General features: G+C 46.3%; 1 protein-coding gene across 3 annotated transcripts in view; it reads right to left on the bottom strand.

Moving 5' to 3' along the window:
• COL27A1 (collagen type XXVII alpha 1 chain) overlaps positions 1-14,955 on the bottom strand; it is a 256,258-nt gene that overhangs the window by 54,459 nt on the left and 186,844 nt on the right. For 2 of the 3 annotated variants that reach the window (XM_038374879.2, XM_038374877.2), the window contains 5 exons: positions 13,525-13,578; positions 8,718-8,825; positions 4,926-4,979; positions 2,276-2,329; positions 1,304-1,348 (listed from right to left, as the gene is read on the bottom strand). In XM_038374879.2, the coding sequence (XP_038230807.1) occupies positions 1,304-1,348; positions 2,276-2,329; positions 4,926-4,979; positions 8,718-8,825; positions 13,525-13,578 (315 nt within the window). The remainder of the gene's footprint in view (positions 1-1,303; positions 1,349-2,275; positions 2,330-4,925; positions 4,980-8,717; positions 8,826-13,524; positions 13,579-14,955) is intronic. The other variant, XM_043498970.1, reaches the window with a different exon arrangement.

The raw sequence follows: 14,955 nt of genomic DNA, 5'->3' as shown, positions 1-14,955 counted from the left end.
CCTGCTATGTGTCATCTAAATCCTCGATTGGGACCTCTCTGGGGCAGGCAGTGTTTTCTGATATTTGTTTGCATAGTGCTTAGTACAACATTGGCTTCATTCCCGTTGGAACTCCCTGGATGCCAGTGCAAGAGAAATAAACTGTAGGTGCAAACTGGTAGGTTTGGAAACCTTCCCAAGAAAAGATTGTGTTCATAACTGCACTGTGCTCATTAACATGCATCGTGTCTCTTGTCTGTGCCCTCAATCAGCACCATGTGCAAACAGTTTCTAACAGACCTTTCCCACCTCCACTGGCGAACGTTCTAACCGAGTAGCAGATAAAAGCCTATTTTTACTGCCGCAGAGAGAAAAATGTTGAGGTCCTTAACCATATTTTTTCCTCCCTGTCCTCTTTTGCCCATCCCCACAACTATTAATTATAGCTTGGTTGTCAGATGTAAACTTGTGTAACAACAGATCCTCTGAAAGCTACTTAAAAGAGTCTCGATTCCTACATTCCTTGCTAGTAGGTAAAAAGTCAGTTGTGTTTCTGGTGGGGTTTTTATTAATTATGATTATTATTTTAACAATGTAAAACTTGTATAGAGTAACGCTCATCCTGATTCTCCTACCTCTGACCTTCCTACAGGCGTACCCAAAGGCAGAATATGACCCACAGAATATTTGAACATAAACACATTTTCAAATCGCTGCCAAACCCCAAGCATAGTGCACAAGAACTGTCGCATGCCGGAGCTATACTACAAAAACCGCTGATTGCAAACAGCCCAGTCCAAAGTGTGCTGTAGAGATTAGCAAGCCTTGTTAACTCTTTTCAACCTTAATTTGTGAGCTACAGAAAACAACAGTGTTACATTTTCAATAAATCCTAATTAGGCACATGTTTGCAACTACAGCATCAACAGTGAAGGGCACAATTAAGACGCCTAATTACGCTGAGAAATACACTATTGTGCCCTTGATGAGAAGCCATACTCCCACGCATGCTGCCTATTTGTTTTCAAGCTCTCACACAGGCGAGCAATAGCGGCTACGCTTTTAAGCACACAGCTAGTTAAACACACAAGGTCTGGACACTGGCGTCAGTCGGGAGGATCTGCACTGCAAATCAGCAGAGTCGCACTAACAGCAGATCAGACTAATGTCCTCTGTTTGGAGAGCGGTACACTTGTATCTGCCAGCTCTGAATCCCATCTAGGCTTTCTGCTTTCAAAGCTGAACCATGCATCTGGGGCAGCCAGTCCTGATCCCTTCTCTAGAGCATGAGTTCGAGACTGAGCATTGGTGTACTGCTACTTACTGGGGGTCCTGGGATTCCAACCAACCCACGCTGGCCCGTACGGCCCTGTAAAGAAACAAATATTACAAGAAAGGACTGTGCCATCATTAAACAAGATGCAAATTCGGAAGCCTTAATATGCAAGTTTAGCAACAGGAATGATCTTTGCCAGCTCAGGGTTTAGCTGATCACCATATTTGGGGTCGAGAAGGAATTTTACTCCAGGGAAGATTGGCAGAGGCCCTGGGGTTTTTTGGCCTTCCTCTGCAGCGTGGGGCATGGGTCATTTGCTGGAGGATTCTCTGCACCTTGAAGTCTTTAAGCCATGATTTGAGGACTTCAGTAGCTCAGACATAGGTTAGGGGTTTGTTACAGAAGTGGGTGGGTGAGATTCCATGGCCTGCGTTGTGCAGGAGGTCAGACTAGACGATCATAACAGTCCCTTCTGACCTTAAAGTCTATGAGCAGTAAAAGCTACAGGGCTTTTAAATATATAAATTGGTTTATATTTCAATTATGGCTCCAATTTTATCTAAACTCCTCTCTCGTACGGTATTTCCACCTGACTAGCAAGGAGTCGTTTATGCAGTCCTTTCAAGTGCAGGGACCTTGCTATAGTTATCTGCCACTGCTATCCACCTCTTAGCCACCTCCACAGTAGATCTCTGCATAGTGGCTCTGTGCCTTCAAGTCATTCAGAAGCTGCAGCATCCTGATTCGGGAAAGCAACTTACTTGAGTCTCATTGACAACAACAGGACTTCAACTTATGCATGAAGTTGAGAACGTGCTTAAGTGCTGTCCGATCTGGAATGCTAGTGAGGACCAAGGCAGCCACTCTTCAGTGCAGTTTCTCATGCAGTGTGCTTTATGCTCATGCTACATGATCTGTGCTGCTCACAAAGCAATTTTTGGAGCTATTTAAGGTGCTGGGTTCAAGCCCTATAATGACCCCAACGTTCACCTCCAAGTAATGAAAGGCTCTGTTAGTTACCCTGTGTCCTCTTGGCCCGGGTGTTCCCTTCGAGCCATCTGGTCCTCGACTGCCCTAAAAATTCACAGGGGAAAATCATTTCAGGCACCACTGCTTGATTTCCCCACTCCCCACCATCCCTGTCTATCTTAGAGATACAGAGCTGGACATGTGTCTGTATAGTTTCAGAGGCTTCTTCCAAAGCCCATTAGACTCAATGGATCTAACAGCTTGGGGTCAGGCTGGAGATGTTGGTTTTGATGTAGATTTTCCTACTGAAATGATGCTGTAATGGGTGTAACATGTGTTACGCTTCAGGGAATGGCTAGAGCTTACATTAAAAGCCACATCAGTCCCAAGTTGAGGAGGCAGAGATGCTGGGCCCAGCAAGCACTGTTATGTGGAGGGGCGGGGACAGACATGACTTTTTGTATGTGCTTACCACTTACTGAAACCCCCAAGCTGCCAGGATGCAGAGTCCTAGATAGCCTGGGTTGGGAATGTGAGAACTACCAGTTCACTGGAAGTCTCCAAAAGTGTTGTCTGCTCAGGGCCACAGGTGAACCCAGAAATCTTCTGAGAACAGCAGACACAAGCTGGAGCAAGACCCCCAACACATGCCAAAACCTCACCCTGTGCAAGGCATGGTTCCCACCCCCTTCATATTCTGAAACCCTGCTTAGAGGTTCAGTTGGGGTGCCAGGCTGGGCAGCAGCTCCGCTGGGGTCCCATCAGCTGGATGTCTATGGATCACGGGACTTCCTATCATGCCAATGCCCACTGATCAGTAACGAGAGTATGTGTGTGCAAGGGGTGGATGGGTACACAGAGGTGGAAGGTGATTGCCAGTATTTTCCCCCTCCTCTCCTGGTCATATTTATTCTGTAGCCTATAACTCCGCCAGCTCTGCCTTCACTGAGGAAGGAGGGTTTTTCCCTTTTTTAGCAATGCACCACGTGGAGGCCGCAGTCATTCTCACAGCTTGAGACCTGTCAAGCAGATTCACAGATGGGGCTGCAGGATACCATTGCTATCATTTCATCCTGGAATCAGAGTAGACTTTCCAACAAACAGCGGCGACTAAATACCATCTCAAACTCTCTTTGAACAGGACAAAGGATATTGAAAACAGGGAACTCTTATTCAGTGGGAATAAATATGATCAATTCCTTTGTGCTCACTACCCAAAGCTTGCCTAAACAGGGACGTATCGGGAAAAAGCCAGTGTAAACAAATCCACCTTAAAGCTGGCCTCATGCCCTGGCTAGTCTACTCCGCAGTGAGGAGCATGCTTCCCAGCCCCGGTAGACAGACATGTGCCAGCACTGCTCGGCAGCATAGGTGGCTGCTTTGGTTTGCTGCCCCAAGTGCAATTCCTTTCAAGAAAATGAACGCTGCAACTGTGGAGAGCAATTGAGATGTATTTCTGGGCTTTCCACTCCTGCAAAAGGGGACACACCCTATACTTTGGGAAACAGCGAAGGACCCACTGCCAGCTATATTACAAGCAGAACAAGATATTATTTTATAAAAGGACTCAGTCAGATCAAATATGGCCTGAGTTTAAGTTATGCAAATGCTCTTACAAAATCTAAGACCAAAGAGAAATGTTTCCTTGAATGAAAAAAAAACAAAAACCACACACACAACCTCCAACCCCCAACCCAATGAAAACACTTTTATTTGAACAAGTAAACATTCATTTGCTTTCAGTGCTGGCAAACCCAAATATTGCAGCTTTATGACAGTGCAGGAGGATGGAAAGTGGAAAATGACAAGAAACAAGAGTGAAATCAACAAACTGACTGTCATTGTCCAAGCTGAGAGAATTGGAAACAGTGAAATGCAAATACAGAAAAAGTAAAAGTAGTGAAGTGTCTATAGTACAGCAACTGGGGAAGAGTAGCAGAGGTTTTATTTCCCGCTCCACAACCACAGTTCCATAATTTAGGATGTTATTTGTAACATGGGACATTTGTTCTGTTTTTACATGAGTTTTAAGCTGGCAGCATCCATTTAAGCACAAGACACCTCAGTATGGAGCTATGTACTAAAACACTATAGCACAGACAACACCGAACCTTGCTCCAAAGAGAGCTTATAATGCCCCCTACCTTCTACAGTCATGCACATGAATAGGTGGTATGGCTCTGTTGTGAGTCCACTTCTCCATGCTTCAGTTTCCCTAGCTGCAAAATGGGGATGGCACTTCATCTTTATAGAGGCTGGGATCTTGAAAGGAGCCTATTGGTGTTAGGCATCAAAACCCAGTTGAAATTCAGTGGCTTGGATTTGCAAATGAGTCTACATCTACACAGCAAAAAAACCCAGCGGCAGTGAGTCTCAGAGTCCGGGTCAACTGACTTGGGTTGATGGGGCTCATGCTGAGAGGCTAACAATAGCAGTGTAGATATCGGGGCTCGGTCTGAAGCCTGAGTTCTGAAACCTGGCGAGGGGGCAGGATCTCAGAGCCCAAATATCTACATGTTATTGTTAGTCCCACAGCGCAAGCCAGCTGAGCCGGGCTCTGAGGGTCGCTGCCATGGGTCTTGGTTTTTTTGCTGTGTAGACAAACCCTAAAGCACTCTGAGATCCATAGATGAAGAGCGTTACGTAAAGGATTTATCACAACAAAATGAAGAGGAGGGGAAGAAATAATGGTGACACTGACCTTAGGCCCTTCACTGTTGTTCTGGCCAGGTGGGCCTATTTGTCCTTCCTCCCCCTAAAAGAGCAAAGAAGCAGAATTAAGGGGCAGTCCAGACAACCTTTGGAAAAATCATTTCTATAATGAGTCAGGGACAATCTGCTGCGTACAAGGCAATATTTGAATTCGATATTATTGGATCAGGCTCCAGCTGATCTTTAGAAATGCTGCCGATCTAACTACATGCCGATGCACCTGACACTACTCTCAAGGGCAAGTTACCTACATAATTTACAAAGAGAGAAGCTGTATGTATAAGTCCCTTTACAAGGGAGTTACCCACAGTCATAGTCCCCTGCTCTTCAGCAGGAGAAGAGATGTCTCACCATAAATATCACAGGCCATCCAGCAGGGAAGAGAACTCTTGAGAGAGGGGGGATGGGGTTATTAATTACTGGTGTTGCAGTAATGCCTAGGACATCGATCAAGAATCATGGTGCTGGGTGCTGTACAGACAGGCTGTAAAAAGAGACAGTCCTTGTGTCCTCCATTCATCAAAGAGGGAAACACTTCAGAGCAGTCCAGCACTTTCCCCTCCCAAGCATGGCATGGAGAACAAACCCTTCAGTGTTTCATTTGGTAGGAAAAGAAAACAGACTGGGGTCAAAAACGAAGCGGGAACTGCTGCAGGGCTAAAATCACCAGAATTATTGAACTGTTTTTGTTTCCAAGAAACTAAATTAAGATGATTTTTAAGGGGTCAATATTCTGGTGTCTAGATCTCATAATGCCCCCCTCCTGCCTCGAGGGACACAGAAGGCCAGGATGGCTGGCGTGGTGCTGTGGGCGTATCACAGTAAAATGCAAGAAACTACTATCTGCAAGCAGATATTATTTTGAGATGGGGCCGGCTGCATACTAAGCTGGAAAGACATTGTGTGGTGGTGAGATGATTTCTGCTGAGTTATCCTTCTCTCAGAATGCATCCAATCTGAACAGTAAATACCTAATCAGGGCTCATAGGAAGCCAAACTCCAGCGCCCGAATGAGACAGCATTATTCTCAGACAGCATGCTATTTTACTCCTGGAAAGGCAAAGGGGAAATAACAAGCCCCTTCTCTTGTCTTTCTTGTGTTTTTGAACATGCAAAGATAAAGATCAGCAAGGATCTAATTCTATGTTAAAATATTCAGCTTCCTGCTGCATCTGCCCCGCCCTGAGACTTGGCACTGAAATCTGCATTGCATGAGAAAGTGCTTTTTAAATTAGCTTCCTTCTTGCAGCACCTTGAGCTTTGACCCTCTCGGGTCTCACACGCTAAGAAGGGTTCCACCTGGCCAGGTGTAACCGACCAGAGACAGGCAACTGAGCTAGATGAGCCCTGCTTTGAGCTGGTCTGGCAATTCCTACCTTCTGAATTGTTAACAAAATTCCAGTTGCAGCATCTTTATTTTCAGCGATGGAAGAGCCAGAGAGAGCTCAACTTCACTCTCTGATCTCAAAAACAACGAGGAGTCCTTGTGGCACCTTAGAGACTAAAAAATTAATTTGGGCATAAGCTTTCGTGGGCTATAATCCATTTCATCAGATGCACAGAGTGGAAAATATAGTAGGCAGGTATAAATATACAGCACATGAAAAGATGGGAGTTGCCTTACCAAGTGGGGGGTCAGTGCTAATGAGGCCAATTTAATCATGGTGGATATGGCTCATTCCCAACAGTTGACAAGAAGGGGGGTAAGTATCAATAGAGGGAAAATTATTTTTTTGTAGTGACCCAGCCACTCCCAGTCTTTATTCAGGCCTAATTTGATGGTGTCAAATTTGAAAATTAATTCCAGTCAACTATTGGAAATGGGACACATCCACCATAATTGAATTAGCCTCGTTAGCACTGACCCCCCACTTGGTAAGGCAACTCCCATCTTTTCATGTGCTGTATATTTATACCTGCCTACTGTATTTTCCACTCCGTGCATCTGATGAAGTGGGTTATAACCCACGAAAGCTTATGCCCAAATTAATTTTTTAGTCTCTAAGGTGCCACAAGGACTCATTTTTTTGCTAATACAGACTAACACAGCTACCCCTCTGATCTCAGCTTCAGTTTGAAGGGCTGGCAGTTAGAAAGAACAATCTGCAAACTGCACAATCTCAAAATACGTGTAAAGTGGCAAGCAGGTCTGATCTGGAGAAACAGCCAGCGAGAACCCACATGGATATTAAGGGCAATTTCACTGCAAAAAAACACATTGGAAATCTATTGCGCTCCTGCCTTTAGCCACAATTTTGCACCAAGCTGCGTTGGCAGTGGCGCTCTCAATTGTCTAATTTAGAATCAGCTACATAGACAGCAATGGGAAAATTCCAGGGCAATTAGGATCAAATCTCTGCTAGTATAAACTGGTCCAGCTCCACTGACGTCAAGTCCCATGGAGCTGTGACAATTTACACCTGCTGAGAATTTGGCCCTTAGTTTCTACCTGGCCCATTATCTTATACTGAATCCACACTGCCAATGGATTAAGTACCTCTTTGCAGGGTTTATGGGCAAGGTAGGATCTCTATTTGTGCATGTGTACCCCTTAGTTTCTCATTTTAAGTTTCTCCCCAGTAAGATGTAACTTGATTAGAGAGAAATAATAGGATATATGTTCAACTTCTCACAGCAGTTAGATAGTAACGATAGTGAGGGAGACAGTTAATAAACCCCCTTTGGCATTTCTTCTAGGGTAGGCAGCTTAGGGCAGATGAGATTTATCATTCATTATGGAAAGTGACATTTGCATTAGTCGGACAACATGAAAATGGCAACAGAGTACACGTGTTTTTAAAGCACATGGCACTTCACCAGTAGAGGGAGCTCGTGCATCATTGCTTTTTCACGACCATGGCTTGTCAAGAGGAACAGGTTGGGTCAGTTGGAGAGATGCAACGTTCTGAACTGTAGTGCATGGAAATATTTGCACCAACTGTCTCAGGAAGAGTCAGCTACAAGTGAGTCTGGGCAGGGCAGAATGCAAGGGTTTCATCTAATGGGAGAGAGAGAAGCGAGGAGGAAGGCAGCTGAGATGCCCAGCAAGACCGAAGACTGTGGGATGGGATCAAGGGTTACAGACAGTCAGTCAAGAGAAAGGAGTGGGGAAATGGAGAAGCTAAAGCATTTGGATCCAAGGCACAGCAATGATTCCAGTTTGGGTCCTTTCCACTGAGAGGCAGAAAGCATGTTCAGCAACCTGCTTGCACCAAGACAGGACAATGTCTCAGCACAGTGAGAGCTGGGATGAGATTTCTAAGTACACACCTGCCTCTAGAGCAATTCTCCACCTGCTGCTTGGGAAATCGGACCTGATGCGGAATCAGAGACCTGCTTGGTCCCTATAATTCACACCAGCACCATGACCGCTGATTGCCCTGGAGGAAGATGCACTGAATCTCAAATGCTATTTCAGTGCCGTACCTTAGGGCCCAGGTTTGGACAATTGATATCAACCTGCTGTCCACATTGTTCGACCACTAGTGCATTGAACTGCTGATAAATTGCAGCCAAAGAATTCTGCTTCTCCCAGAAGATCAATGCTAAAAGGGAAAGCACAATATACTCTCAGCTGAGCTGCAGGATGGGGAAGGGTAAATGGATGGTAAGTGTAGGCACGTTAGCCACTGACCAAGCAGCCAGACACTGTGCCCTGCTCTCCCGGGTATGTTTCAGGTGGGGAGGGGACACCACTTAAAAGATATTTTCTCTTGAATGTTGTGCTGCATCCACTTTGCAACATGCATAAACAGTGTCTGGAGAAGCAAAGAATCCTTACGTCAGGTCCTTGGTGTCCAGTCGGCCCCCTGGGTCCAGGAAACCCCGGCAGACCCATTTGACCTCGAACTCCTGGGGGCCCTTTCATCCCCTGTGGCCCACGTTCTCCCTGGAAACAATAATACATAAATACATCATGAGGGCCTGGCTGCACCTTCTGCTGCCCTTCCACCGGTGTGAACCGAGATGAAAATGGACGAGGTCTTTGTAATAAGCAACTAGCGTGACTGTCTCAGCTCCTAACACTGCAGGACAGCCATTTCCTTGCTCCCCCTCTGGATAGTCACTCTTCTTTTATCCTTGGGTCTCTTCAATCTCATCATGCTGCATTCTTGGCAGAATGGAAGGGGAAAAGGAAACAGCCTTAATTAACCCTAAATGCCCTTTCTCTGATGTACTTGTGGCCCTTAGAGACTAACAAATTTATTTGAGCATAAGCTTTCGTGAGCTACAGCTCACTTCATCATGCATTTGGATCCACCATGAAGTGAGCTGTAGCTCACAAAAGCTTATGCTCAAATAAATTTGTTAGTCTCTAAGGTGCCACAAGTACTCCTTTTCTTTTTGCGAATACAGACTAACACGGCTGCTACTCTGAAACCTTTCTCTGATGTGGTCTCCCCTTCAGACCACACCATGATCAAGGTCACCAGAACATGGCTCTTGTTATCCAGCTTGTTGTGCAGCCACAACCACCCCCCGTGTTTTATTCCTGGCAAGTCCCTTCTAGCCCAGGCCCTGGGAAATTAGATAGACCTCAACCAAATCCCAGGATTCAAATAACCCTGAACTCTTATTCCCACCCAGTTCTGAACTTGGAAGCTAACCCCCACCTCTGATTCAGAGTCAACACCACCGGACAACGTCCTCCTCAGGAACACGACGTCCTATCCGGTCTTCTTACCATGACCAGTGGGTTGAAGCCCAAACAAGACATGCCTCTCCACCACATCAGAGTGCCCCAAGATTTGGGGCTGAGCAGGACACGCCCATCTATGATATGTATATGGCCCCAATTACTGTGTTATCTGAGCACCTCACACTGTTCAATGTATTTATTCGCGGAACACCCCTGTGCAGCAGGGCCATGTGGTTATTCCCACTGTACAGAGAAGGAATTGAGGTACAGAGAGACTAAGTGACTTGCCCAAGGTTACACAGGGAAGTTTGTGGAGGAGCAGGGAACTGCACCCAGATTGCCCAACTCCTAGCCACTGGACCAGCCTCTCTCACCAAAAATGACATCCTTTTCAGATTAAAAAGATCTGCCTGGGGTGCGAGGAGAACAGAGCAATTGGGTGCTCCAGCTGAATGTTCATCTAGTGACATGAGCTCCTAAGAAATCCTTGTTGAAATTCTGCCACTAAAATGAAAGTAGGGATGGGGTGATCTCCCTCCTTCTCATGGGGTCGCTTCTCCTTCTGGACATTGCCTAGAGCATCCCTGGCAGAGAGATGTATCCAGACGAGGGCTCAAAACTTAGTATTGGGCCAGTAACTGGGTTGAAGGGGAAAGGGAAGAATTATTTGTGCTTATTTTCATTTTAAAAAGGGCTGAGATATTCTCTCTCACACACACACACACACACACACACACACACACACACACACACACATACATTCACACACTTTGCCCACAGTTCATGAATAAATCAAGAAGAGGCCCTGACCCTGTTGTAGGTTGCAATCTACATACCTGAGCCAGGCCTGGAAATACGGTGAACAGGGTCAGATGCAGGGAAATGCGTCTAGACATGCAGGAACGAATGGGGCTAGGAACACTTTGCAGCTCAGTTTAACCTTGCAGCAATTCAGTGCTCTAGTGTAGACAGGCCATTAGTTAAACCAGATGAGCAGCCACAAACCTCCCCATAACCTACTGCGCTATCCTGCCGTGCCTGTACCACTCTCTCCAGCTGCCCTGCTACATGGGAGGAGGTTCCAAGGCTTAACATCTGGAAGTGGCATGGAGCATCTTACGTATGAGGAGAGATTAATAAGACTGGGACTTTTCTGTTTGGTAAAAAGACGACTAAGGGGGGATATGATCAAGATCTATAAAATGACGAATGGTGTGGAGAAAGTAAATAAGGGAGTGTTATTTGCTCCTTCTCATAACACAAGAACTAGGGGTCACCCAATGAAATGAATAGGCAGCAGGTTTAAAACAAACAAAAGTATTTTTTCCACACAACGCACAGTCTGTGGAACTCTTTGCCAGAGGATGTTGTGAAGGCCAAGACTATAACAGGGTTCAAAAAAGAACTAGATAAATTCATGGCGGATAAGTCCATCAATGGCTATTAGCAGGATGGGCAGGGATGGTGTCCCTAGCCTCGTTTGCCAGAAGCTGAGAATGGGTGACAGGATGGACCACTTAACGGTTACCTGCTCTGTTCATTCCCTTTGCGGCATCTGGCATTGGCCACTGTCAGAAGACAGGATACTGGGTTAGATGGCACTTTGGTCTGACACAGTATGGCTGTTCTTATGTTCTTACTATTCTCTGTTTGATTTGTGTGAGATGCTATTCTGGAGGCACTGGAACAATTTGAATAGTGGGGATGCTAAGAGCCATTGAACCAAACTGTAAACTCTATATAATGGAAACAACTTCAATCCAGGGGGCACACCAGCACCCCTCGTTCTAGCACCTATGTTCTGGGGTGCAGTGCTCGGTTCCCCAGTTAGTTCTCTTTCAGGATATAGACCCCCCAGAATCTCATGAAACCTGCACTCTACATACAGGACACTAGAGCAAACACATAGGCCATTGCTTTTACAGCAAGGCCTCTGCTTTGCAGGCAAAGCGTCAATTAACCATGAAATTAGGAGTGGGGGAATCTTCTGTTTTCAAGGGCCTAAGGGAGAATATACCAGGTCGCAGATATCTGAGTCCCTCCTCTGTCCTTCCAAGCCAGCTGAGGTCAGCCAGGTGATCCCTTCCTTCCCGCCAACAGTCCCCTGTGGATGGGATCAAGGGCAGGACATTTTCAGGTCACAGATCAATTCTGGGGCAGGAAGGGCACTCTAATGGATATGGTGCTGGACTGGGATTCAAGGGACCTGGCTTCAAATTGCACCTCAGCCACAGAGTTTCCTGTGCGACCTTGGGCAAATCAATTGACTCGGGGCCTCAGCTCCCCACCTGTACACAGGAATGAGGCTGCCAGATCCCACAGGAAGGAAACCCCATTCCATTAGTGACTGTGAGGTGCTGACACTCTGGTGATGGGGCCATGTAAATACCTTGAAAGCTGGATCTATGGAATTCCCCTGCCTGGGCTCTGCCAGAGCCCTTCTCAGCCTGGTCTTCCAGGCTCAGTCAGGACAGAATCTTTTCTATTTGAGTCAAGTTCATCTTTGGCCATTTGGGCAATTTCCCCCCATCTTGTCCTCTGTGTGTTTGGCCCCTTGTTTGACAGAGCAACTGGTTCTCTCTGGGACCAGCTCAGGGGTGGTTTTTGCCATTATCACTTTAGGTTCCATAATCCTTATTCTGACACTTGGTGTGCTTCCATGTCACTAAATGCAAATCGCTTCATGCGAACAGGAGATGTACAAAGGGCTGGCCGGTGCGTGTTCTTCATCCAGCTGGGAGCAAGAAGCTCAGAAGACAGTGACAAGGAATATCTGATTGCACTGGCAGAGCAAGAGGCACTGTTTATAGTTCTCGCTCATGACACTCATCTTAGAGCTTGCCTTTCCCTGCAGCCATGTCTTTGCTAGGCAAACTTCAATTGCTATCAAGCATCTTATTAAACACTGAACCCCTGATGAGAACTGAATCCAATACCAGAGGGGACTAGCTAGGCTGGGCAGATGCACAGGAGAGCAATGGTGGGAGGAATCCTCCCAGACCCAAGCTGCAGTGCCAAGGACGCTACGGGTTGGAGGGGGATGAAGGACAGGAGTACCTGGGCAACAGCAGATCTTCTGGCCCCTCCCTGTCGTCCTTATGCCCCTCCCACTCCATTCAGGGGGCTCCTAGAAAAGCTTAGCTCTGTACTGGGAAGGGCATTCTGTGTGGCCCTCCCACATCTGGCCCACCCTCTATTGCAAAGGGAACCACACTAACCCCATTACTGAGGGCCTGGGCTCCCAGATGGGGGTACGGCTAATTTAGCTCTCTATGCAGTGTTGCGAACGCTCATGATTTTATAAGAAGTCTCACAATATTGGGGCTTAAAGCCCCAGCTTCTGGAGTCATGTGATTACACGAGAATCACAGCTTCCATTTAATAAGAAAACCAGGGGGTGGGGGGAAGGGAAGTAAGCATCTAGAACTCATACCTATGGAGAAAAGCTTAAAACGCTGACTCCTAAAGGCTCATGAACCAGAAGTCAAATAAAAAGAACCCAACGTGAAACAAAAACAAACACACAAACAAAAATAAAGATTTTTAGCTGATCTCATGATTTTGGAGGACCTGACTCATGAGTTTCGATCACTTGGCATTGGCAATGCTACCTATAAGAATGTTTAAAAAGGGGGTCCAGAATTTCAGCAGGTGACCGCTAGATAACTTTCCTGGCATGGCGGGATCTTCTTTATACAAACCTCCCCATAGTGAGGCTGCTGTGTACAAGAGCAGAGACTTGCCCTGTCGAGAAGGGTGCTAGAATAAAGGTTCCTAGTGATTCTAATTGTTTATTCTTCAAGTGCCAGCAGAGAAGGTAATTAATTATTAGTACAATACAACCAGCTCAAACACGCTCTGAGACTACATGACCACATTTAAACAGCAGGGAGGAATGGGAAAACTACAGAAATTACCCTCTGAATGCCAGCCACTGGGTGTACTGTACCTTGTCTCCTTTGGTTCCCATGTCCCCTGTCACTCCATCTGTGCCTTCGCCACCCTGTAATAACAGCACACGTTAAGAGTGCAACTTCTCAGGAAACCGAACTGTGATGCTTTCCATGGCTGAGGAGCACAGCGATCTGGATTCAGCATCGGAGAGGAAGCTTTCACCAGTTTTGCTCAAAAGTTCATTCTTGATGATCTTTCCACAGCTAGAAGGGAAGTCCCTTTCTACCCAGACCAGAAAGCTGCAGTGTGACCCTACATGCCAGATACTCCGGTAACTTTAGACCCCTGCAGGAAGCTTTAGCACCCCTGTAAAATGGTGGAAGAGGAGTGTATAGCAAGGAGGTCAACAGTAGACCTCCTATAGTTTGGAGTTGATGAAAATATTAGTTGCTTGGGGACCACCTGCATTGCTATTAACAAATAAAGTAACTTCCCTTCTGCTTTATATTGGGATCCTTGCCCTTCGCCCCCCTCCCCCCCAACTCAAACACACACTTCTTAATTTGGGATTTTGGTGCTTATAAAACATGACAGCCCATTATCTCTGACTTGGGAGAGGCATGACATGGGCAGATACTTGGAAACCTTCCACACACAAAGCTCAACGCTGACACGAAGCAAGTCCTGCTACTGTTGCTTCAAGCAGTGTGCGCCGGCTACGTTGATTGCGGCCAGATCTTTTGTGATGTACAGCAGGAGCTAAGCGGAGGCCACTCAATCTGTTTTGAGCTGTGACCTTCTGTAGGGAAGGACCAGAAATCAGAACTCCAAAAGGTAACAGGTCAGTACATTGCCCCTCAATGCTGTACAGCCTACCCCTGGTTTGTGTATGCCGAAAGATCCCAAGGCCATGTCCAAAAGCAGCAAACATGCGGTCTTGCACCCTGGTGACTAAAGTACTAGTTAAACTCTATCCAGAGACTTACTTGCTCCAACTTCCAACATCCTTCCTAACTAACCCCAAGGCCATCTGTCCACATAGCATAAAGTTCAGGAAGAGGAAGCAGGAGAGTTGGGTTTTACTCCCAGCTGTTATATTTTCACTGCGTGTGACCTGAGCTGAACTGTACTGAAGTTTCCCCATCTGCAAAATGGGGGTTATATCTCAAATGGGGGAGGAGGAGTATACAGAAGGGAGGCCAAATGTCTGAACATTTGTGGAGAGCTCCGAGACACTCAGATGCAAGGGGAATGAAAAGTATCCCTGTTCTTCCTGATAGGAGATAATGTTTCAGGAATCTTTAACAATCCAACTCCCGATAATTAGGATGTGTCTAAACAAGGAAAAAAGGTGTGTTCTTACCACAGGTTAACGATCTTGTGTGACAACTATAAATGCTTTGTTTTTGGATGGTTTAGACACAACAAATTCTGCATCTCAGCAGGGGGCTAGACGAGATGACCCTTGCGAGTCCCTTCTAACCCC

The sequence above is a fragment of the Dermochelys coriacea genome, chromosome 16, assembly GCF_009764565.3.
Source record: "Dermochelys coriacea isolate rDerCor1 chromosome 16, rDerCor1.pri.v4, whole genome shotgun sequence".
In the NCBI taxonomy this organism is placed as follows: Eukaryota; Metazoa; Chordata; order Testudines; family Dermochelyidae; genus Dermochelys; species Dermochelys coriacea.
Note: the sequence above shows the minus strand (reverse complement) of the source record. Positions and strands in the feature narration are given on the sequence as shown.